Raw genomic sequence first — 24,367 nt, 5'->3', positions numbered from 1 at the left:
CTGTCAAGTTATGGCTCAGCACAGACAGGGATTTAGGAGAAAAAAGGACGAGCGGCCTTACTGGTCCCTGGTGGTAATTAAATCCTTTTGCAACATTATAATTGTCATTATCCAGAGCATTGTCATATACTCCGCAGTAAACCATGTCACTAGGAAAAGCAAAAGGAAACATTAATTAGTCTTCACACAGACAGTGAAAGGGTTACATAACGACAAGCGGACACACAAGGAAGGTGTAAGGAGGAAAGCCCCTCTGAGGCCATAGTGAGGTGGGCACTGGGGCCGCTTTCTGGTGCCCAGGACCCGTAAAGACCTAAGGTAACCATGCTGGAAAGCTTTGGATCTCTGCAAACATCCATAGTCAGATAAAATGCATTGTGATATAGGTGTGACAGGGTGAGGCCGGTGAATGGCTGCCCGCGTGACACTTATGCATCAGACCTGGCACAGAGCTCAATACTGCAGTGTAAAGACTGTGCTCCTCATAAACGGCTGATCAAAAGGTGACAGGGCTTCACAGGTAAAAGCAGAAAAATACAACGCGAGACTTGCAAAGCTGCCTTGAAGTTAGGAAAGTGAGGACTATTTAGTCTCTGTTCACATCTCTGCATCTTGTAAGAACCCATGAGAATAAGGCAAGGACAGCAATAGCGACAACTAAGCCGACACCTACCATCTGTTATTCTCACAGATGGGCATTGCTACAATTAATTGTTTTTTGTGTGGTAAGGGATTCCCTAACTTAAATTAGGATTAGATGTAATAAGAGCACATTCATATAGATCCACTCTGCCTTGTGCAACCAATCACAACTTAAGCACCATAGTTCTTCAAGGGAACCTGTCATGTCCCCAAACGCAATTTACATGCCGAAATGGGGTTAGTGTGCAAGTTAATATAGTTCTAAAACCGTGGGGTCGCCGCACTGTAAGCCCCACTGCTGGGAGGAAATTAACTTTATTCCTCATGGCAGCCTCCGGCTTTCAGTCATGGAGGTGCAGCCTCCGGCTTTTAGTCATGGAGGCGGAGCCGATGCTGTTTCAGTCACTGCTTAGTATATAGTGAGTGGAGGCTGTAACCATGTCCTGGCACATTTAGTATCAGTGCAGAGCTGGCTTGTCAGTCAGTGTCAGTGTTTGGTTACAGCCGTCCACACTATGCATTGAGAAGTGACTTAATGACTGAAAGCCAGAGGCTGCTGGTAGGAATAAAGTTCATTTCCTCCCAATGCCGGGCTTTCAGTACAGAACACGGACAGTGTTAGATCGCTAATAAGCTGAAGAATTAAACCATACCTTTATATAGTTTGCACATGTTCCCTTTAAGAACAATCATTTCTCAATAATCTTTCAATGGAATCAGGCATCTGATCATTCGATGAATGAGCAAAACGCTCGTTCATCTGAAGAAATGATCTTTTGTGCAGAGCAAAAGAAAAATCATCATTCCCTGATGTGAATAGTCCTGTATAGACAGGACTCATATTATGAATACCATGGCAGCCTAGGTGCACTGAGCGAGCTATTACAGATCGCAGGCTATTAAACACCGCCAACTGGTCATTTAGTGCCGCCTGTTACTCCATGTAGGTTTAATTGCAATAAAAAAAAATAAGTTGGAATGAGACTGGCTGATATGGAGAACGAGGACGATTTTCTGCTGGAGCATTTCATGCATCGGCCCATTGGGACAGTCTGAAAAATGTATTCCTAGGAGTTGTTAGCAGGGACCATATTAGCATGATTTTGGAGGGTTGCGTGGGTGCTGGCATTTTCACCATTTGTCAGGATCTATCAGTGCTATACACTAATGCTTCAAGGTGCGAAAGAGGACAGCGGTGTCAAATCAAATGTTCTGCATGGCTATGACAATTACTGGAACTTACCTCTTTTTTCTTATCTGTGATATAAGTGAGTGAAGATCATTAACTTCTGGTCTTTGCCGCTGCTTTACAATTACACCTTTTTCACAATGTCAGTATCTTGTAAAATGACCTAAGAACAGTCCCTTCCCTGTACAAATATAACATTCTTTCTTGTTCTCAATTCCCAGCCATTTCTACCTATACATAGCCTTCATAGGAACAGAGCAATGTTATACATCGCTGACTGGCAGTTTTTATGACTAAAATGTTCCCTTTTTTCTAATATAAGACCATGTAATGTACTATGTGCTTGGATTTTCAAAAATTTATAGCAAAGGCTACAGAACCTGTCATACATTTCATAAAAGAAAAATAAATGGTGCTTGGCCATTCACTTACTCTGGATCCAGTGTTTTCATTCCCAAAGGTCCCATTAATTTCTTCTCAGCCACTTCGAGAGCTTTCCACGCTTTGGAAGCTGTAAAGAGCTCTGGAGCCTGAAACAGGACCAGTGGTCACATGGGAACAGCGCAAAATCTCATGTAAAGGGCACCTATCATTTCATAACATTCTAGACATGCCATAGTGACATGTCAGAAGTGTTTATCGGTTTTGGGCCCATGAGTTAAGAAACCTACCAGATTTTAAAACTAAGGGGTGAACCGTTCAGCTTGGTGCATCTGTCCTATGTTATAAAGTTGATAATAAAACCTAAAGATAGCTGAATATTTAAAGGATTTTTTTCATTGTTTTTTTTTTTGGAATCTGACTGCCTTCCCCCATTGTTGCTCTTCCACCGATTCTGAAGCAGTTTTTCTTTTTTTCCTGTGACCTTCCATTGCAAAGTTATGTCCCCTGGTAATAAAGAGTCAGATTTTCCCTTCAATCAACTGAGTGTGTGTCACAGAACTTCTCTGTGGGTGTGGCCATGTTTTGATTGGCCAGTATCAGAAGAGAAAAAGCCATCACCCACACAGAAATTCTGCGATACATGCCCAGTTTGTCAAAGGGGTAATTTGCATCTTTATTTCCAGGGAACATAACTTTGGAACAGAAAGGCATAGAGAAAAAAGAAAAACTATTTCAGAATCAGTGGAACTGCGGAAATTGCAGGATGTACTCAGTTTAAATTTAAAAAAATTCAGTGAAATGTCCTCTTTAAATGGGCTATTGATAAAGAACAATGATGGCGTATTTACCAAATATGTAATCAGTGTCTGATAAGTGGAGGTCTAATTATTAGGACCCTTCCTGACCGGAAATGCAAAGGGAATGCAACATAATTTTCACACAGTGCCTGGTCCACTGGGAAGAAGCTAAATGGCTTGCTGTGATTGGCTCTTCTTTCTAGGATGGGTGCGGTACCTCAGTATAGGCTCCCAATGGTCATACAATAATGACAGATAATTAATATACCATCATTTTTTTTATGGAAATATTTTTAGACTGAAAAAACGAATGAGTCCATTGGATAGAAAAGTCTGAGCCGTAATAAACACTCACCACCACCATGGCGATAGGGAAGTTTGGCCGGAGCTGGTAATCACACCAGGGACTAGATGCTCCATAGCTGTCTTTATAAATGTCACGCTTGTGAACCAGATCGGGACGTTGTTCGTTAGGATCAGTAGGGTTCTCAGAGACGTAGAAGCATCTTTCAAAATGATTCTGTATGTGCTGATTCCACTCGCAGAAAGTAAGCAATACGTCTTTCCCTGATTATATAAAATACAAGAAAACAACATGGTAGAGTCCAAGGGTTCGAATCATTAGTTCATTTGTGCCCTTTTTGTGTCCAGTTTTTGGCATTTTTCACTTTGCGACTTAAACTTTTTTTTATTTGTGCCTTTTTTAAAGTGAGTTTTACATGTTTTGCCTCTTTTCTATGTTTGCAATTGTGGGTGGTGTTTGGGGTTTCCATATGTTTAAGGCTATTTTGTCAATTGAAAACTTTTTGAGCTAATGTACTCCGGTCGCTTCTTGCAATGATTTTTTGTATACCTGAATTTTTTTTAGCTAATTTTGTGACATTTTAGAGGAACATATGAGTTCTTGTTCTAAACATGAGTTCTTGTTCTAAAAAAGACACAAAAAAAGTTATAGGCATGAATAAAAAGTATTATTGATTTTGCTCAAAATTCATGAACCGTGTGCGCCATTTTGAAGAATTTCGAGCAAAAACATCAACGAATAACACGAGAGAAAAATAAAAGTGACTTAAAAAAAACTCCTCATAGATGATAAATCAGGACCAAAGTGTAAAGAGGGAGAAGTGTAAAAAAAGGGGGATGCAATACAGCCAGTACACAGTCCAATACTGCCAACAAGACATATTCCCTGCTGCGCAGTATTATTTGTCACAACCAAAACATTAAAATTCCAATATTAGAAAGAAATCGGCTGCTTTCTTTCAGAAACAGCGCCACCTCTGACCATGGGTTGTGTCTGCTATTGCAAGTCACCTCCAATAAAGTCAGTAGAGCCTTGCTACAATACCATACACAACCCATGGGCAGTGGTGGCGCTGTTTCTGAAAGAAAGCAACCATGTTTTTCTAATCCTGGAAAATACTTTTAAGGATCAATCGTCTGATTGAAGATGGGGATAGAAATACATAATTGTTAACAAAGATCAGAAATTAAACATGTATGATTAACCTGACACTGCTAATGTGACAGAACTAGACAAGTATTGTGACTTTCATGCGATGTATGATCCAGTAACATTGCGTGCAGTTTCTCACCTTCCCTCCGGACAGTGACCCCTTTGTATGGATACGCACTCTTCTCACTCAGCCCACTGAGCCAGCGCACCGTTGACTTACTGAGCCCCACGATCTCCACAGCGGAACCATCCCTGCAACGGAGATTAAGAAGTGACATGTCGCCATCTGGTGTTACAATACAGATATAACAGAAATTGTTAAACTGTAAAGCGCTGCAGAATATGTTGGTGCTATATAAAGATTATTATTATTATTATTATTATTATAGCAGTCTACAGCAGATGTGAATCGGGTTGTCCACTCAGCCCTAACAGGAAATCCCTGCATGTGTTGTGGCTGTCGAACATTTGCGAGACATGCAGCCGGGGGGCTCAAGCATAGTATTCGAGTACCCTCGAAGACCCTCTGTTAGTGCCCAAGCATGCTCAGATAACACCTTATTCCAGCACGTTTGCTCGTCACTACAAGAGAACCTGTCACCTAATACAGGCTGTTGGTATGAATCAGAGCCTGACTGCAGCTTTTCAGAGTGGAACATACTTGTCTGCAATTCGCCAATGTTTTAGACAAAACATAGTTTTAAGATACGGCTGGTAACTATAGCCAGAGATGGGACTAGCCCTGACCGCCCCGGTGGCTATAGCCAGAGATGGGACTAGCCCTGACCGTCCCGGTGACTATAGCCAGAGATGGGACTAGCCCTGACCGTCCCGGTGACTATAGGCAGAGATGGGACTAGCCCTGACCGTCCTGGTGACTATAGCCAGAGATGGGACTAGACCTGTACCTCCCCAGTGACTATAGCCAGAGATGGGACTAGCCCTGCACCACCCCGGTGACTATAGCCAGAGATGGGACTAGCCCTGACCGTCCCGGTGACTATAGCCAGAGATGGGACTAGCCCTGACCGTCCCGGTGACTATAGGCAGAGATGGGACTAGCCCTGACCGCCCCGGTGACTATAGCCAGAGATGGAACTAGCCCTGACCGCCCCGGTGACTATAGCCAGAGATGGGACTAGCCCTGACCGTCCCGGTGACTATAGCCAGAGATGGGACTAGCCCTGACCGTCCCGGTGACTATAGGCAGAGATGGGACTAGCCCTGACCGTCCCGGTGACTATAGCCAGAGATGGGACTAGACCTGTACCTCCCCGGCTGGCTTCCACCTGCACCACTCCAGGTGATTGACAAGGTCTCTTCATGTACACACATAGGAAAGACCTGTCAATGAACTAGAGCATTGTAGGGAGACAACAGCTGGTGGTGGCACCAGACTCATCCTGGGCACTACCTATTCAAATAAGATCTACCAAATGCATACCTGAGTACTGACCATGCGAATAAAGAGAAAGAAGTATGCGAAACCGCTGTGATCACCAAATAAGAAAATATACTTTATTAAGGTACAAGGACAAATCACACAAAAAAGCATTCAAAAAGCCAAAAGGCTGTCCATCAATAAAGTAAGTGTGACTATAAAAGGACTAACACCTCTCCTAATATGCCCAAATGGTGACAGATGAAATAGAATCCCACATGGAAAAATGTATCACAGTATAAAATAAATAATAGCAATGATGGCAAAATTTATGGCAACAAAGAGGGTAATGGACGCCTGTTAAAGTAGAGATAAATAACAGGCAAATGCATCAATACTGAATTATATCAATAAATCTGTAAATCAATATATGCACAGCAAAAAAATATACCATATCAATGGGCCAACAAACAACCGGGAAGTGACCATTCAAAGAAGGTAATGCATCCAAGATGAACAGTCAGTGTAGACCTGTACTGCATAACAAATTAGGCCGCCTAATAAATGCCAAGGCCTGAGAGTAAGAGGAAATCACAAAAGGGCTCAAACCCGAGACTGCGAGGAAATATACAAAATACATATAAAGGGAACCTGTGAATAGGGCAAGATGTAGTGGAGGAGGAAGAGACCCCACACGTATCGCCACCAGATCTGTGGCTTCCTCAGGGGCAGACTCATCTGGTCTCTCACTATAGCAAGCTTACTATTTGGCATAAAGAACAAAAGAGAAAAGCGAAGGTCATATGAACGGGGATCACCACACAATGGATTTGGCTAGAGTGCAAACAGCTTTTTATTAATGTGCAATAATGAATCAGAACATACAATGGAAAAAACACACATGTTTAAAAACAATTAAAAAAGGGGAACATTTGTCCCTTATTAACAAAGCCCACAATAAGGCTAACACCTGCGCAGGATACCTGAGACCATACCCTAAAATAGGGTGCCCATATGGACAGCACTGTGAGTAAATAACATACAATACAATAGGGCAAAGCCCATAAATAGATGCTAAAGGCAAAAAACCTTAGGGCACCATCTCACAGTGGCACTTTTGTCGCTACGACGGTACGATCCGTGACGTTCCAGCGATATCCATACGATATCGCTGTGTCTGACACGCAGCAGCGATCAGGGACCCTGCTGAGAATCGTACATCGTAGCAGATCGTTTGGAACTTTCTTTCGCCGCTGGATCTCCCGCTGTCATCGCTGGATCGGTGTGTGTGACACCGATCCAGCGATGCGTTCGCTTGTAACCAGGGTAAACATCGGGTTACTAAGCGCAGGGCCTACGCTTAGTAACCCGATGTTTACCCTGGTTACCATTGTAAAAGTTAAAAAAAACAAACAGTACATACTCACATTCCGGTGTCCGTCAGGTCCCTAGCCGTCTGCTTCCCGCACTGACTGACTGCCGGCCGGAAAGTAAAAGCAGAGCACAGCGGTGATGTCACCGCTGTGCTCTGCTTTCACTTTACGGCCGGCACTCAGTCAGTGCGAGAAGCAGACGGCAAGGGACCTGACGGACACCGGAATGTGAGTATATACGTTTTTTTTTTTTTTTACATTTACGATAGTAACCAGGGTAAACATCGGGTTACTAAGCGCGGCCCTGCGCTTAGTAACCCGTTGTTTACCCTGGTTACCCGGGGACTTTGGCATCGTTGGTCGCTGGAGTGCGGTCTGTGTGACAGCTCTCCAGCGACCACACAACGACTTACCAACGATCACGGCCAGGTCTTATCGCTGGTCGTGATCGTTGGTAAATCGTTTTGTGTAACGGTACCCTTACAAATCAGATACCATCCTACCATAATACAGATTAAACAATCCTTAAAACAATCATGAAGAAAAAGAAGAGGGGATAGTCCTGTATAAATAAACATGACAAACCCCAACTGATAAATGGTCCTAGTGTGCTGTAGATGAAAAAGCACACCCCCCCAATGCTGCTAGCCATATGGCCACTGCCACTGATGGAGAAATATCCCTATATAGACATTCACACGTATAATAATCCTAGCCCCATCAACCTCTGAGGCTGGGTATGAGTAAAAATGCAAGGGACCCCATGTGGAACTGGTCACATACGATACCATGAACCAGCTAACAGCAGTGCATAGCCTGGTAAGCCTGAGCGCAGGTGAAGCGGAAACCCAACGCGTGTCGCCACACTAAGGTGGCTTCGTCAGGGGTGCCGACCGCTATGCATGTTTTACCTTAAATACAAGTTCCATAATTATTCCTACCCACTTGCAGCTGCGTGCGATCCGCCGCGTGTGGATTCCAGTAAGCTCTTTCCTTGTGAAGAGTGACTGCGCAAGCGCCCCAATACAGGAAGTGCATGGCTCGCCCAGGGATGCCATGACAACGCTGCCCATACACAAATCCATGCGCCTGCGTACTGAGGCTGAGCGCCGATGTAAAACCTGTTAACCCAGCAGAGTGTCAGCTGGGCAAACCTCATCCCGCCAGCCCTGACTAGCAAGTCAGGGAGCCAGGCAGTGCTTCTGATAATTCCCTGACAAAGTTTGAGTGTACATATTAGGAACCATAGATGTGCGCATGCGCCCGGCATGCCTCTTATCATTGGAGGAATACCAAATCCCAGGTCGAAGGTGATCGTATATTGCCCAATGAGCCACTTCAGTCACAGTGCCCTACGTCTGCGTGTTGCAGCAGAACGCCGATGTATAGCCAGTAAACTGGTGAAGTGTTAGCTGGGCAAGCTCAATACTGCCAACCCTGACTGTTAAGTCTGGGAAAACTGGCAACGCTCCTGATGATCAAATAACCTAGTCCAAGTATACACGTTAGATTCCATAAATATACGCAGGCGCCTGGCTTACCTCTTGTTACATGGGGAAAATCAACCCCACATGCAGTGTAAGCGTACGTTGTTTAATGAGCCAGCTCGACCACAGTGCCAAAGGCCTGCGTACTAGACAAAAACACCGATGTATAGCTTGTTAATCCAGCAAAGTATAAATTTGGCAAAGTTAACCCCAGGGTTAACAACCCACTAATAGACGAAAACATTGTGACAATTGAAGATACAGAACAAAGCTCTTCAATTGCCTCTCATAATAGCAATATACTTTATCCCTCCAGTCCCTTAAACGGTTGCTTATGCGCTCTAAAAGGTTTGTCACTAATCTGCCATGCTTTAGGAGTAAAAGCCATAAAATGAAAGTGAACCAAATGGCTCCCCATAGTGGCAGGGCATGACCAATGCTAGCACCTACCAATGTGATCGTTAGTTGGAACCATAGAATAAACACCTATAGCACATAACGGTGTCCCAAATAGATGAGACAATCAAAAGATGTTAAAGAAACCCATTGTGGAAGGAATAGAACGCAAAAAAAATATACAAAAAATATACAAAATACATATAAAGGGAACCTGTGAATAGGGCAAGATGTAGTGGAGGAGGAAGAGACCCCACGAGTATCGCCACCAGATCTGTGGCTTCCTCAGGGGCAGACTCATCTTGTCTCTCACTATAGCAAGCTTACTATTTGGACAACCCGTTTTTAACTCCTTTATTTTGTATCCTTAAAAAATATATAGCCTCAGCTCCTGCACAGGCGCCTTTCAGCGATGTTGGCACCTGGTCTGTAGAGTTCACACAAAATGTTTATGCCACATGGGAACGACAACTAATCAGCAGCTGCTAGTTGGCTGCAGTCCTCACATCTTCCTGTGATATCCCAGTCTTGTCCGAGGGAAGCGTAAGAGCTGCAGTCCATTACCAGCAGCTGACTGGCTACAGCTCTCACGTGGCAAGTTCTAGTCAATCCCTTTAAAAGGTCATGTCACCGGACGAATGAACATTTTACTTGTTTGTTAGGAGATTGGCAGCCTGTTTACATTGGCCGATTATTGGTAAACAAGCATTTCTATGAGCGCTCGTTCACAATCTACTAGAGCAAATGCGCCTTAAAGGGAATCTGACAGCAGGTTTTTGCTACCTCATCTGAGAGCAGTATAATGTAGGCAAAGAGAAGCTGAATCCAACGATGTATCACTTAGTTCACAGTTTGCAGCAGTTCTGACACAATCAGAGCTTTTAGATTTAGAATGAAGCAGAGCTGAGAAAGCTAACCTCGCCCCACTACAGCTAACCCCGCCCACACCAGGCTCTGTATGTACATAGTCTATAGACTGTGAGGTGCTTATCACAGGAGGGGGCGTTGCTGGGCAATGTTAATCTCTTAGTGCTAAATCCTTCACAGTTTATAAACTTTTAACAAGTGACATATCCCTGGATTCTATATTTCATCTCCTGCTGTCTTCAGTTACATAGCAAAAATCTGCTAATAGATTCCCTTTAAGCATGTGAATGTACATAGCCATGTTTACATTCACTGACAGCAAGCACAGATCTTGAAATAGATGAGTGATACAAAAACAAAGTAATGAAAAAAGTTGTGTATGTTTCCATGGGGCAAAAATGGTGAATGAAGAGACTGTACATCACCCCAGGTAGTGCTTAGGGTGCTGAACACCACTTGCACCATCTTGCTGACCTCAGCAGCGTGGAGCTGTTTGCTGAGAAAAGTGCAGTAAGTGGCTCTCTTCCCACGTGCAAAAGTTGTGTTATTGAATAAGATTACATAGACAAAAAAAGATCAGCACCTTGGGGTTGCTGGGATTCCTTTATTTCGGGCCTTTTCACTTTCCCCCATTTTGTCCATCCATGTCCCGCAGTTTAGTCGATTCCCTCCATATACAAAGCCAGTCACTGGGTCAACCCCAGCACTGATGTTAAAACCTAAACAATGAACACAGGCATGAAGTACATAGTGTGAGATAATAGCGGGTTCATATACTGAAATACATCATCATTTACAGAACTCACCTTCATCTCTCATGTTCCGGTCAATCTGGGGTCCCGCATTCCTTTCTCTGAAGTTGATCCCTTGCGCATGGCGCTGCAGCGCTTCTTGGATAACTTCATACAGGGGTTGGTCCTTATGAAGAAAAAAGAGAGACGACATACTCCTGTTACTTTCCACGAAATCACTGGAAATATGGAAATAGATGACAGATGTAATCAGAGACTGATAGTGAGCCTGAAACATACGGCTACGACACGAGGATCCGCTATGCTCCATATTGTGTAAGTAGGCTCCAGATACCACCAAAGGCCGGGGCATGGGAGAGTCTACAACTCATCGGTGCCTGTCAGCAGCAAATATTGGATGGAGACACTATCCAGGAGTAAATTACTGCACATATGTAAGGCTACGTTCACATTTGCGGCCAGCGCCGCAGCGTCGGGCGCCGCAGCGGCGCCGCATGCGTCATGCGCCCCTATATTTAACATGGGGGCGCATGGACATGCGGCGCACTTGCGTTTTGCGCCGCATGCGCCGCTGCGGCGCCCGCGTCGGGGCGCAGAGGACGCAGCAAGTTGCATTTTTGCTGCGTCCAAATTCAATGAAAAAAACGACGCATGCGGCGCAAAACGCAGCGTTGTGCATGCGTTTTGCTGCGTTTTTGTTTGCGTTGTGCGCTGCGGCGCCGTCGCTGCGGCGCACAACGCAAATGTGAACGTAGCCTAAGATCACAAACACATACCACTTGTCCAGCGGGCACATGAGAAGAATCGTCTTTGGGATACATCCTGGAGACTGGACACTGCAGTATGGATAAGCCATTCGGCACAATGTTGCAGTAATCTTGTACACACTGCAGCCACCACCACACGGCATCTCGGCAGTTATATCTGGCGTAGGTGCCCTGGCCAAGAAGGTTGGGGATCAGCCCGTGTCTCAGAGTGCCGGCAAATGCAAGAATAATGTTCCTGCGGATACAACAGTTACACTTACTGATGTGATCCAAACCGGAAAATGCAATCACACATGATGTCATGAAGCAGAAAACAAGAAGGTTCTGTCCTGTCGGGTGTTCAGGGGCGCTCCCCATAAAATCAGGAAGCAGATGACCCCCCGATGGGGCCGTCTAGTGCAATTACCCAATCAGCTCAAATTAACTCCGTGTTTTTTATTTCTGAAAAGGTCAGTCATTTCTGACAGGCACAGTATTTGTGACTGTCACGTATTTGTGACGGTCTGAAAAAGTAAAACACTTAGGCTACTTTCACACATCAGGTTTTTTGCATCAGGTACAATCCGGCGAATTGTCAAAAAAACGGATCCGTGTTTTTTTTTCCGCTGGATCCGTTTTTTTCTCATAGAGTTGTATTAGCGCCGGATTGTACCTGAGGTCCCAACATTTCATCCGTTTTTTGCCGGCGGCCGGAGAAAACGTCCAGAGGAACGTTTTTTTGTTGCGGCGAAAAACCTGATGGCACCGGAATCAGCGCCATCCGGCTTTTCTGACAATGGATGCCTATGGGAGCCGAATGCGCCACTTGACGATATCTGGCGCCGGAGTCCGGCCTCCAAACTGCGCATGCCCTGTTCTCTCTCTCTCTTTTTACTATTGATGCAGCCTATGCAGCATCAATAGTAAAAAGATATAATGAAAAAATAATATACAAAAATAAAAAATCGTGATATTCTCACCTTCCGGCGTCCCCCGCAGCCTTCCCGATGCTCCCGGTCCCAGTAATCCATGGCGGCAATGACCCCAGATGACGTGCGATCTCGCTACGTCATCACAGGTCATTGCCACAATGCATTACTGGGACCGGGAGCATCGTGACCATCGCGAGGAGTGGGAAGGCTGCCGGGGTCGCCGGAAGGTGAGAATATCACGATTTTTTATGTTTGCTTATTATTTTTTACAATATATCTTTATCCGGGATCCGGAAGAAAAGCTGATCTGACGCAATCAGTTTTTACACTAATTGCGCCGGATCCAGCAATCCGTCCCGCCGCTGGATTATGTGTGACGGCGCCGGACGGATGTGTGAAAGTAGCCTTACAGAAAAAAATCATAACATCTGAACTCCATTCCTGACACTTTAGTATACGGCCCTCTCGGGGGGTTCTATTACATCCTGCCTTGGTGGGATCCCCCAAATCCTCTGCAGAAATACAATGTGAACAGTGCCTAAAACACCATGTAATGAGACTGGGCGTAACAAAACCAATGGGGCACAAATGTGACAAGTACTGACATCTAATAAAAGATGTATGTGCCCGATCATACCAATCACATGACTTCCTTTGTGGCTTTAGGCCACATACACACGTTAATAACTGTAGAGCAGTTGTGTGTAACACCGCAGAACGAATATTCTGGCCCAACTGGGAGATTACTGTACATGACATGGCCGGCAGTGAGAGCAAGCGCCACATTCACGCTGATTAATAATGGAACATCTGCCATTCCTATTGCCCGGTATAAGATTTTTCTCTGACCTTGCCTCAATGTGTCGTCCGGTGATGAGAAGCAAACCCCTCAAGGATATAAAAGTGTCTCTGCCCCAGCAGCGGAAAATCCCAGAGGAGAAATGAGGAAGACCTACAAGAAAACGGAATCAAGATCAGTAAGCCCAGAACGTTTCTATGGCATTTATTGTATTGATTATCCAAATACAGCACCATGTAAACTCATAAAATAGAAAAGCAATTCTTTATGTCCTATATGAAAACACTGGAAGCGGGTGGTGATAAACTGCAGACCATCAGTACAGCATTTATGATTTGATGAGGTTACGCTGATTAGCCATAGGGAGGCCGAGAAGGGTCTTGTCTGTAAGATCAACCCCCCACCAAACCACTTATATGGCATGCAGGTCTTTGAAATGTAAATCCACAGACACCTTTATATCTTTGATCTGTTGCTGCAGTCTGAATAATGAATATTTTTCATTCATTTGCAAAGAAGTAATTAAAGGTAACCTGACAGCTGATACATGCAGAAAAACATGTTGTAAAAGCTATAATATACAATGATCTTTTTACAAGTAGGGTTACAGCGGTGATAAGGGGACATTCTCTATGTCTAGAGGAAAGGAGGTTTAGTGATAATCACAGAAGGCGATTCTTTACTGTAATAGCAGAGAGACTGTTGGACTCCCGGCCACATGATGTGTAATGGTGGATTCACTACAATAGTACAAGGAGGCCTGGATGCCTTTCTTCATAAAAAGAATATTACAGGTTATGGACATCGGATTCTGTGATGGGGCGTTGATCCAGGGAATTAGTCTGATCGCCGTATGTGGAGTCAGGAAGGAGCTTTCCCCCTAATAATATGGGACAATTCGCATCTACACCATGGGATTTCTTACTTTCTTCTGGATCAAGATCTTAGGTTCCAGGTTAGACTTGATAGACCTATATTTTCTATCGACTGTAAAATGATAAAAAGTGAAAGTTTACCAGCTGCTAATGAAGGACAGCACTGCTCCTTCTCTTGTGAGATGTTGTTGGTACGGTATGGCACTTCGGTTAGAGAAGGCGACAGAACCGGCAGGGCAGGAAATCTCCCAACGCCACACATCTGCACTGATCCCAGAGCCAAGTGCTTCACCAACGTAGACCCGTTCTGTACAAAGCTATAGGGGAGATACACAAACATGGCAGCAGGTAGTTACCAGAAGCTTCGCTGGGATATGTAGCTGTGGGTGCTGAGCATTACTAAATTAAAGGATGAGGCCAAAAAAGCAGACGAGATAATACTATAGGCAAAAAAGGGAACGAGACACTAAAGCACCTTAAGATCTCCATCAAAAAGGGTTAAGATTGTACTGTACTGTTACAGTCCTCATGCAATCACTGGGTGATAGCACATGCTACAAATCCTCGCCACTTTCAGGACTGTTACTTAAAGACTTCTATTTCTGCTCCGAGTCTACCTTGGATGCATTATATTTATTATGCGCTATCATATTCCACAGCACTTTACGGACATTATCATCGCTGTCCCCATTGGGGCTCACAATCTAATCTGTATGTTAATAGTGTTACAATGTTGCCCGACTCCAGCTACAGGAGCAAATGAATTTTATGCCTCCTGGGGGTCGCTTGCTTTCAGTCATAGAGGCCGGCTGGCGTGGCTACAGTCACCACTCAGTACATATTGAGTAACAGCACTTTGACAGCTCGCTTTGCACAGGTGCACGGCACCAGGAGCTGTCAATCAAAATGTCAGGGCATGCGTACAGCCGCAGATAATTGTGTACTAAGTGGTAATGTTGCCACTCTGGCTGCACCTTTATGACTGAAAGCTGGAGACTCCTGGGAGGAATAGTTCATTTCCTCCTGGCAGGTGGTTTTTCAGTGTGGTGTTCAGGCAGCATTTACCTGAAGAATAACCCCATATCTGCAAGTTAATAGTATTTAGGGACCTGGCCGGTTCCCTTTAAGTGAAGCCCTAGTTTATTGTGCACAACCCTTTACATAAACTGATGCTTTAATTTACACATCGTTACACTAGAGAAAGTAAAGAGATCCAGCAAATGATGATTTTTTAGTCTACTCTGTCTACACTCAACTATATGGAAAACAGAGATTCTGGAGTTGTAGGTCTCATACCTGGACATCTGTTTCCAAGCCGCTTCCAAAAGAGTTGTGTAAGCTCCAATTAATATGGCATCAAAATAACAGGGGATCAGGTAACGTGGGATTTGCTTTAGATAGGCGAACATTGCTGCAAACCATTTGCCCACCTAAAAGACAAAGAAATTCAAAGCCATCAATGCAGCAAATACCACAAATATAACACACAGATTCCAGTATAAGATTACAGTAGGTTTCAATACATTTAAAGGGAATTTGTTATCAGATTTTTCTACCCCATCTGAGATTGGCATTATGTAGGGGCAAAGACCCTGATTCCAGTGATGTACAACTTACCGGGCTGCTTGCTGCAGTTTTGATAAAATCTCAGTATTATCTGCTGCAGATCCCCCAGTTCTTTGAATGCTGAGCTTTGAACAACCCACCCACACCACTGATTGGAGGCTTTCTGTGTACACTGTGCAGAGGCAGAAAGCTGCCAATCTGTGATGGGGCAGGGTTACACCGATCTCATGAATATGGAGAACTACATGGCAGCAAGTTTACTAGTCATCTAGTGATAATCTCCTGCCAATAAAACTGTGATTTTATCAAAACTACAGTAAGCAACCAAGTAAGTGACACATCACTGGAATCACGCTCTCTTGCCCTATATTAGGCTGATCCCAGATTATATAGCAAAACCTATGTTTTATGACTGTGTCATTCTGATCAGTCGGTCACTTATTGAGTAGATTGTAAGACTACAGTTACTCTCCACATTGTCCTTAGTTTACCTCCGCACATGCTCCTCCTCGAGCAATTAGACGGTTACTCAGGTAATCAATCATCCAATCTCCAGAACGCAAATTATCACAAAACGGGTGTCCAAGATCATTCTTAGGTCTGATGTCAGCCATGACGGACATTAAACCTGATAACGAATAAAATGTGATCAAATACAATGACAAATGAGTATAATATTTAGAAATCCGATGTGATAAACCTGCACACAACATAGCGGCTGGCCAGTACAGGATGAGCAGGAATCTCAGTCATCTGCTCATTTTGTATTTTTGGTGCATTTTTATTGTAATCTCCGGTTACCACCTTTGAGATTAAATATGTAGACTCAGAACTCAAAAGATGCAAAAAAACGCGAGTCATTGCGGACCATTTATCTCACTTTTCTTGCATTTCAAAAAATCCAATTTATGTTTAAGGGAATCTGTCACCAGATGTTTGCCACCTAACCTGAGAGCAGCTTAATGTAGGGACATAGACTCTGATTCCAATGATATGTCACTTACTGGACTATTTGCTGTAGTTTTGATAAAAATCACTGTTTTATCAGCAGATTATCACTAGAGGACTAGTAAACCTGCCGCCAGGTTGTCCTCCATATTCATGAGCTCTTTATAACCCTGCTCCCACCACTGATTGGCTGCTTTCTGCCTATACACAGTGTACAAAGACATGTGCCAATCAGAGGTGTGGGTGGGGTTATACAGAGCTCAGCATCCAGAGAACTGCTAGATCTGCAAGCGATAAAACAGTGATTTTATTAAAACAGCAGCAAGCAGCCCAGTAAGTAACACATCGCTGAAATCCGCTCATCTGTTCCTACATTATGATGCTCTCAGTTGGAGTAGCAAAAACCTGGTGACAGATTCCATTTAAGACCCCCATACACATTAACTTAAACTCGGCTGAATGCACTAATATTGGGATGTTTGTTAGTTTCAACATATTTGTTGGTTATATTAAAAAATATAAGATATTCCACCAACACTGAAGTTTAGACAAAGCACAGGAATATCCTCACCTTGTAAACCTGCATACTTTAAGGGGGTCCAGTTTGGTATGTTGTAACAACCACCCCCATCTTCCTGCTCCTCTGAATCACAGCGATACAGTACTTGGTTAAGGTCAGACAGAGATAGATTAGATGCAGTCCTTAACGTGAAAGAAAAGAAATGGAGATTAATGAATAGAAATGGCCACAAGAGTGTGAAAGTGAAGCCAATCCTGTCTTACAGAGAGGTCCTAGAATATGGCCATTATGGAGCCTACACATAAGTCATTGTGGAGACGTGTCCACATGAGTGATACTCGGAGCAGCAGAAAAAGAAGCCTCCAGCACACCGAGGAATCATCAGCTAAAAGCTTAGTCTGCTCCCGACAGATCTTTCTCTTTCTTTCCAGCCTATTACTAGCTGCAGTCACGTGTTTGCTGGATTTGCAGGGCATGCCCCATATTGGAAAGCTTGTCCATACGTAACATGAGCAAGCTTTCCATCTGACGTCTGTACGAAGCTTTACTAGTATGTGTATATAAGCAAACAAATCCCAAAGAAGAAAATAATCACAAACAATATGTGAATAACACTCACGTTTCAAAAGGAACCTTCAAGATCGGATACTGCTCATCATCTTTCAGGCTGCCGGACTTGAAATGTGGCCTGAACTGGATCAAATGGTTGCGTAAGATACCCACGGATTTCTGAGCATTGGGATCCAAGCTTACCCTGCAGTAAATGCACACAATACACTTTGCACATCAAATCTGGGTGAATAAATATAATAAAAGCAGGAAAATAAAACACAACCGCTGTGTTACTGATCGAAAAATTAGAAACCAAAGCAATTACACCAACAGAAAAAAACGCACCTGAAGTCACCAGCCCAAATCCAACAGCAGCACCCCTACTAGATTCTCATCAGTGCCCGGCTTCATATTGTCCTAGAGAAACTGTGCGGCTCTATATCATCATCCAGAGGCAATGTCTACCTGGTAGGGACTGTGCTGAGCAATGGCGAGTCCTATTACAGTGACCAGGATAGCGCTGCAATTCCCATCACAGCGGCTACTGGGCAGATGATGCACAGAGCAATGCAAACATGGCAGAGGCTGCAGAGAGCGCACAAGCACAGCAATCTCTCCCAATAGCTGTTCTGTGGCTGGTGGGAATTAGCTCCCACTAATCTGATATTGATGGCCTACCCGAAGTACAAATCCTGAAAACTTATTGAAATACATAGTATGACATGACACCAGCAGGTCTTATGGAGACTGCCCATGTAGCAGGCCGTTGTATACCCGTAGCCCAGATACTGGATGTGAAATTATCATCACACTGAGATACATGATCTGTAGGTTATCACCTGAATATAATGACACTTCCTGGGGTCAGGTTCTCAAAGTCTATTTCTTGGACATATTCATTGGGTCCTTTTGTCGCCACCCCAGCTTGTCTGACTATTTTACTGTCAGCGAGCTGCAGGATAAAAAAAAAACAACTTTCATTATTTTTCTCTAAAGTGGAATTTCGCAGAACCTTACAATAAATAAAACAACGACTGTTCTTACCTGAATGTGTTCCCTGATCTCAACGGTGTACTGTGCCAAGCCGTTAATGAAGCGCTCGTCCTGTTTGTATGGCTCCGCGCTCCGCTCCACCGTCCTGGCTTCTAGTATTACCTCCTCGATTTTTCCTTCGCACAAAGAAACAATGTCACACTAATGATTTATACTAAACATAAAGCAAACGAACAAACAATACAATGACTCCGCTATGATAATTTGGCTATAAAATGAAAAAGCCAACTATGACAAATCTTTCTCGGAGAGGTAAGTAACTTCCTTCCATCCATAAAATCTCTCCAAAGTCATCCAAAAGGTAATTTTCTTCTTCTTTACTGCTCAATCATTATGAAAGAAAGCAAGGCTCCCCCCTGCCATTGCACATTACTTGCCCATCAGAAAAGCATCAGACAAAAATACAGCAGGTTGGGTATTGGGAAGTTGGGAAATTGAAACGATTTTACACCAAGAATAAGCATCCTGAATGTGGCATTTTCCCAAATGCTTTAGGTCCCTGTTCGATACTTGTAAAGTTGATCTCATTGGGATGAATGTACACAACAGTGCAGAAGCTTCTGCAAAGCTAACTTTTTTTATTTAAAAAAAAAAAGGGGTTTTCTTGAAGATCAATCTTCAGGAGCACATAGTTCCCCTCCTCCCGGCTTCTCGCAGTGCGCTCCTGATGACTGACAGTTTGGGCTGGTGACATAGTTGGACCCCCGGTCCAAACTGTCCGCTGTCTATTACTGCTAACAGAAGGATTATGGAGCGCAGGGCATTGTAGATGGCTGGATCCAACAACCCAGACACAAGCTCTACCACTCTGCTCCTTGAATTGGTCACCTCTGATAGACTACAGAAGTGGACGGTAACATAGGCAACAAGCAGTAAACTATAGAATTAAAAATCTGTCCGCTCTTGGAAAAAGAGGATTTTTAATAACTAATACATTTATTGGTTTTACAAGCACTTAAACGTGGTTTTTCTCACTTATCACGTTGACACAACTAATTCAATTCACAGCCATTTTTATTACTTTAAATCCATTGTACTGATTTCTAGACAAAGTTATGTCTTAGCCGTCATATAACAAGACTGTACCTGGAATGCACATCTGTGGGACCTCCTTGCTGTAGAATGAAGTTTTAGGGTCTCTAAAAGCCGTCCTAGACACGGCAACCACTGACTGGTGTGTATGAGGACAGTGACGGGTGACGGCTACAATATCCTCATCCACTTGATCCACATAAACCTTGTGAGGAAATGGGAAGAAAGAAAAACATTTCAATGCGTCATGGTTAGTGATGAGCAATGTGCTCGGATAAGGTGTTATCTGAGCATGCTCGAGTGTTATCCAAAAATCTTGGGCGTGCTCGGATAATATGTTCAAGTCCCTGCGGCTGCAGGTGTTGCAGATATGGAAAAGCCGCAAGACATGCAGCCTCGGGGACTTGAACATATTTTTCGAGCACTCCGAAGACACTCGGTTATCACCCGAGCATGCTCAGATAACACCTTATCCGAGCACATCTGCTCATCACTTGTCATACTGGATGTGGTGAGAAACCTAAGAGCGTGTTGGTGCCATTACCTGAATGAACCCGCGGGCTGCCAGTTCCTGATGGAGTCTGTTCAAAGCTTTCTTCCCTGATATAATGCCACTGTTAGCATTCACCTCTCCAGCCCCGGGGACGGCCACACTGGGGTTCCACTTAGTGTAAAATCTCTCCTCCGACACCACAGAAATCTGCAGGGGAAAGTAGCCCATATTAATGATCAATACGATACTGTGCAGTCAAAAGGGGGTCACAGGATCCTTAGTTACATGAGATTAATAGTCAAGCGTGAAAGCGGACATCTCTCACTGGTCGCAGGGAGGCCGAAGACCGTACGTTTCTGTACGAGCAGTGAGACTATGGATCTCTCTGCCACATGATGTAATGGTGGATGTACTACTAAAGATCAGGAGAGGCCTAGATGCCTTTATTGATGAATACAGGTTATGGGCACTAGATTCTGTGATGGGACGTGGATCCGGGGAACTAGTCAGATTGCCATATGTAAAGCGAGGAAGGAATCTTTAGCCTAATATGGCGCTATTAGGCTATGTGCACACGTAAGAAAAGAGGTGCAGAATTTTCTGCACAAAATCTGCATCTCCTGGCAGAATCTGCAGCTGCGTTTTTTTATGCGTTTTTAGTGCAGATTTTATTTCTATAATGGAGGGGTGCAGAAACGCTGCAGAACTGCACAAAAGAAGTGACATGCACTTCTTTGAAATATGCAGCGTTTTTGCGCAGATTTTTCTGCACCATGTGCACAGCTTTTTTTTTTCACATTGATTTACATTGTACTGTAAATCACAGTGCAGTTCTGCAGCGTTTCTGCACTAAATCTGCATCGTGCGCACATACCCTTAATGTCTGCCCCATGGGGTTTTTGCCATCCTCTGGATCAACATGTTATGCTTCAATATTAAAAACTATGAAACTAAACACTACCGAAACAAAAAGATATCAAATACAACGCTGTGTGGACCTCCATGCGCCGTGTATCTCTTCACTGCAATCTTTATCATACAGATCTGTTACTCGGATGTGACATGCAATAACCAACCTGATGTGGCACCAGCTCATCATATCCCCGTGTACTCCCAGTGGCACAGCATGCCATAGACACAATGGCTGTACTGGGCAAGGAGTCGTAAGCAGATCGGTGCTGGAAAACAAGAGGCGGTTACATCACTGGGATGTCTTATAGATTTACATTTGCTACACATTTGCCATCATTTATATTTCCAACTTTGCAGGTTATGGCTGGCAAGGCGCCCGCTGTTAAGGAAGAGTCTGATGATATTGAATTTGAAGCCAGGAGTAAGTGTCCTGGGGAGTGGCAGTGCACCCCAAATGCATCAACACGCCTACAATGCACTTCCAGGCTAATTTACATATGGTTTCATCAGATTACTGCAAAACAGGGATCATTTTTATTGCTACTCTATGACAGCCTTACCACTAGTTTGAGTAGTAAAGTCGTCCTGATGGTTCCTAACAATATTGCCATGAAATGTCCACATTATACTGTCATACAGTTTCTATATACTTGTACAGTAAATTGTGCACATTACAGCACCAGAGTACTGTTTAAAATCTTTACCGCACTGTATATTAAAAAGCTTTTATTATAACCTTTCCAGTCCACTGTTCCAGCTCCTCCGTGTCCATCCTCGATTACACAGACGCAGAACCAGACGAGTGACTACCAGACATGGCCGAGCAATTCTCTTTCAGTCTCATACAACCACTATTTTTTCTTTTATATACTGATGATTGAATAATGAATAGGAAGATTCTTACCGTGATGGGACTCTCGTTGTCATGTGTAACATCCATGAACAGTGCGTGGGCGATTCCAGGAACCAGCGGTCTGAGGGACGGCTGCACGAAGGATCCCACTGGTTCCCCACCATAGCGATACACCAGCCGGCCTTCCTCATGGCTGTTGTAAGCACTCATGGCCTCTGGGGAGAAAAGACCCTTGTAGCTTACACCATATCACAAAGAGATACGACAGATATGGAGAATGTACAAACAGATGGTGAATGTATAAGAAGCTGCCTGTATGGGCGAGCGCATCTATATGACCGATGCACATAGTGGAGGAACTCTGAATTTAGCCGTGTGCTCCATTATCATGATGCGGTTATGGTGTCACCTATATATTTCTATCACAGCTATGACTTGTAAAGAGATATGCTGATATAATTTGTAATACTCTTGTGTATTATATGTATATTTAATCCGCAATTTCCACATATGTTCTTATTACTGAAATTACTGTACTTAGCAATTAAACTACTATAAAAGAGTATATCATGATCCCAGTGGACCCTCTACATAGAAGATGTCTGATCATACCACCTGACAGGGAATATCACTAATAGCCCCAATACACATTAGACTAAAGTCAGCTGAACCCGTTGATATCGGCATGGATGGCTGACTGATAATTGTGTATCGAGGCCTCTGAACTGTACTATGACACATTATGTTGGGGAACAGAAGGGGTCGGCCTGTTAGATTTCCAAAAACCGATCCTTCTGTTCTCCAGGAGCCACTCACAATGGAGTCTGGCGAGTCTCTCATAAAGGAGCATTCAGCCGAGTGTACCTGCGTATGGGGGCGACAGCTGTCGGACAAATGATCTAATGTTTACGGGGATTTTTAGGCTACGTCATCTTTGCTCAGAGCCTTATGTAGCACAATGACAATGACCAATATAGACCCCTCGCTCCATGTGCGTTATCAGGGATTCTGAAAAGGCGGGTCATATGGTTATAACTTGTGTGTCCTCTAAAATACTCCCAAACCAGCACCCTTTAAAGTGAACCTGTCATCAGGATTTTGCTAAGTAAACTACAGACACTGTCAGGTTGGCGCTGTTATACGGATTACAATGATATCTGATGAAATCAGTCTTGTGGTTCTTGTGTAATCAGTGTTGAAGATGATGGTACTTAACGGGGTATCCTATTGTAAGTTTATGGAGTCTATCATTTACTAACACGTTATGATATGAGCAGATTTTATGTTATGTATTAACAATTACACCGCAGGCTTACATATGTCATATTGGATTATCCAGTTAGAAAAGCAGAAGTCTTAGCAGAATTAATGCATGCCAAAAACCAGCAGCCTACCTCGTATAAGGGAGCTAATGCCCAGCCTAGTGACAAACACATTGTCCAGATCCTCACTCCCAGTGAACAGCTCAGCCACTACATACAAGTCCGGGCGCAGCTTCCTAGCAGCATCCAGCAAGTACTACAAGTAGCAGGAAACGCAGGAGGAACAAGAGAGGGGGCATGCAAGAATCAGAGGGTAAAGACCGCCAAGAAAAAAGGGCGAGATACAAAACAGAAAAATGAAAAAAGATATCAGAATAAAAAGGAAGGAGAAGAAGAAAAAGGTGAAACCAGGAGGAAGAATATAAAGAATAACAGAACGACAGAAAAAAAGAAAGATGAGACGTGAAGGGAAGAAGAAGTGGCGGGAAAAAAAGAAGTAGCGTGAGGTGGAGTACTAGGCACAGATGTGTTCAGGGTAGACATGGAGGTGCATGCACAGACAGCGCAATAAATAAGAGGGGTGAGAAATTAAGGTGAGGAACGGTAAGGAGCAGAGTTATGGGGAGAAAAAGAAAAACACGGCAGCATTTAGTAATTGAATGCAGCATTAACATTCTCCAGAGCAGCAGTTCCGCGAGCAGATACCTCGAATGAGGCTGGTTATCCCCAGGCGGTTGACAAACACATTGTCGATATATTCACTGCCTGTGAAGAGCTCAGCAATCACATACAGATTGGGCCTGACTGACCGGGCTGCGGCCAGCATTTCCTACAGACACAAAGTGCTACGTATGACACTGTTCACACACGTCACAGACGAGGCACACAAGTGATACGGCTCTGACATTGCTACTATACAGACGTAAGAGTGCTCCCTATACCCATACTGCAGGAGGGGAGGGGGTTAATACACGAGTAATGGAACCCTATGGCTTCGGGAAACAGATCACATTTATAAGCACTCGTCCATACTATAAGTGGTGACCACATATTCATACACTGTGTCATGTCTGCCACTAAGGCAGTCCCTATCCATACAC

General features: G+C 43.9%; 1 protein-coding gene across 5 annotated transcripts in view; it reads right to left on the bottom strand.

The window, feature by feature from the left end:
• AGL (amylo-alpha-1,6-glucosidase and 4-alpha-glucanotransferase) overlaps positions 1-24,367 on the bottom strand; it is an 85,791-nt gene that overhangs the window by 3,040 nt on the left and 58,384 nt on the right. For 3 of the 5 annotated variants that reach the window (XM_077276371.1, XM_077276370.1, XM_077276372.1), the window contains 20 exons: positions 23,400-23,523; positions 22,057-22,220; positions 21,317-21,418; positions 20,292-20,447; positions 19,802-19,952; positions 18,707-18,831; positions 18,502-18,614; positions 17,730-17,864; positions 17,162-17,292; positions 16,134-16,270; positions 15,373-15,506; positions 14,218-14,393; positions 13,252-13,354; positions 11,501-11,726; positions 10,779-10,890; positions 10,556-10,691; positions 4,608-4,720; positions 3,368-3,579; positions 2,264-2,361; positions 62-149 (listed from right to left, as the gene is read on the bottom strand). In XM_077276371.1, the coding sequence (XP_077132486.1) occupies positions 62-149; positions 2,264-2,361; positions 3,368-3,579; positions 4,608-4,720; positions 10,556-10,691; positions 10,779-10,890; positions 11,501-11,726; positions 13,252-13,354; positions 14,218-14,393; positions 15,373-15,506; positions 16,134-16,270; positions 17,162-17,292; positions 17,730-17,864; positions 18,502-18,614; positions 18,707-18,831; positions 19,802-19,952; positions 20,292-20,447; positions 21,317-21,418; positions 22,057-22,220; positions 23,400-23,523 (2,736 nt within the window). Of the gene's footprint in view, positions 1-61; positions 150-2,263; positions 2,362-3,367; positions 3,580-4,607; positions 4,721-10,555; positions 10,692-10,778; positions 10,891-11,500; positions 11,727-13,251; positions 13,355-14,217; positions 14,394-15,372; positions 15,507-16,133; positions 16,271-17,161; positions 17,293-17,729; positions 17,865-18,501; positions 18,615-18,706; positions 18,832-19,801; positions 19,953-20,291; positions 20,448-21,316; positions 21,419-22,056; positions 22,221-23,399; positions 23,524-23,972; positions 24,097-24,367 lie in introns of all 5 variants that reach the window. The other 2 variants (XM_077276374.1, XM_077276373.1) reach the window with 1 other exon arrangement.

The sequence above is a fragment of the Ranitomeya variabilis genome, chromosome 8 (genome assembly GCF_051348905.1).
Source record: "Ranitomeya variabilis isolate aRanVar5 chromosome 8, aRanVar5.hap1, whole genome shotgun sequence".
NCBI classification, from domain to species: Eukaryota; Metazoa; Chordata; class Amphibia; order Anura; family Dendrobatidae; genus Ranitomeya; species Ranitomeya variabilis.
Note: the sequence above shows the minus strand (reverse complement) of the source record. Positions and strands in the feature narration are given on the sequence as shown.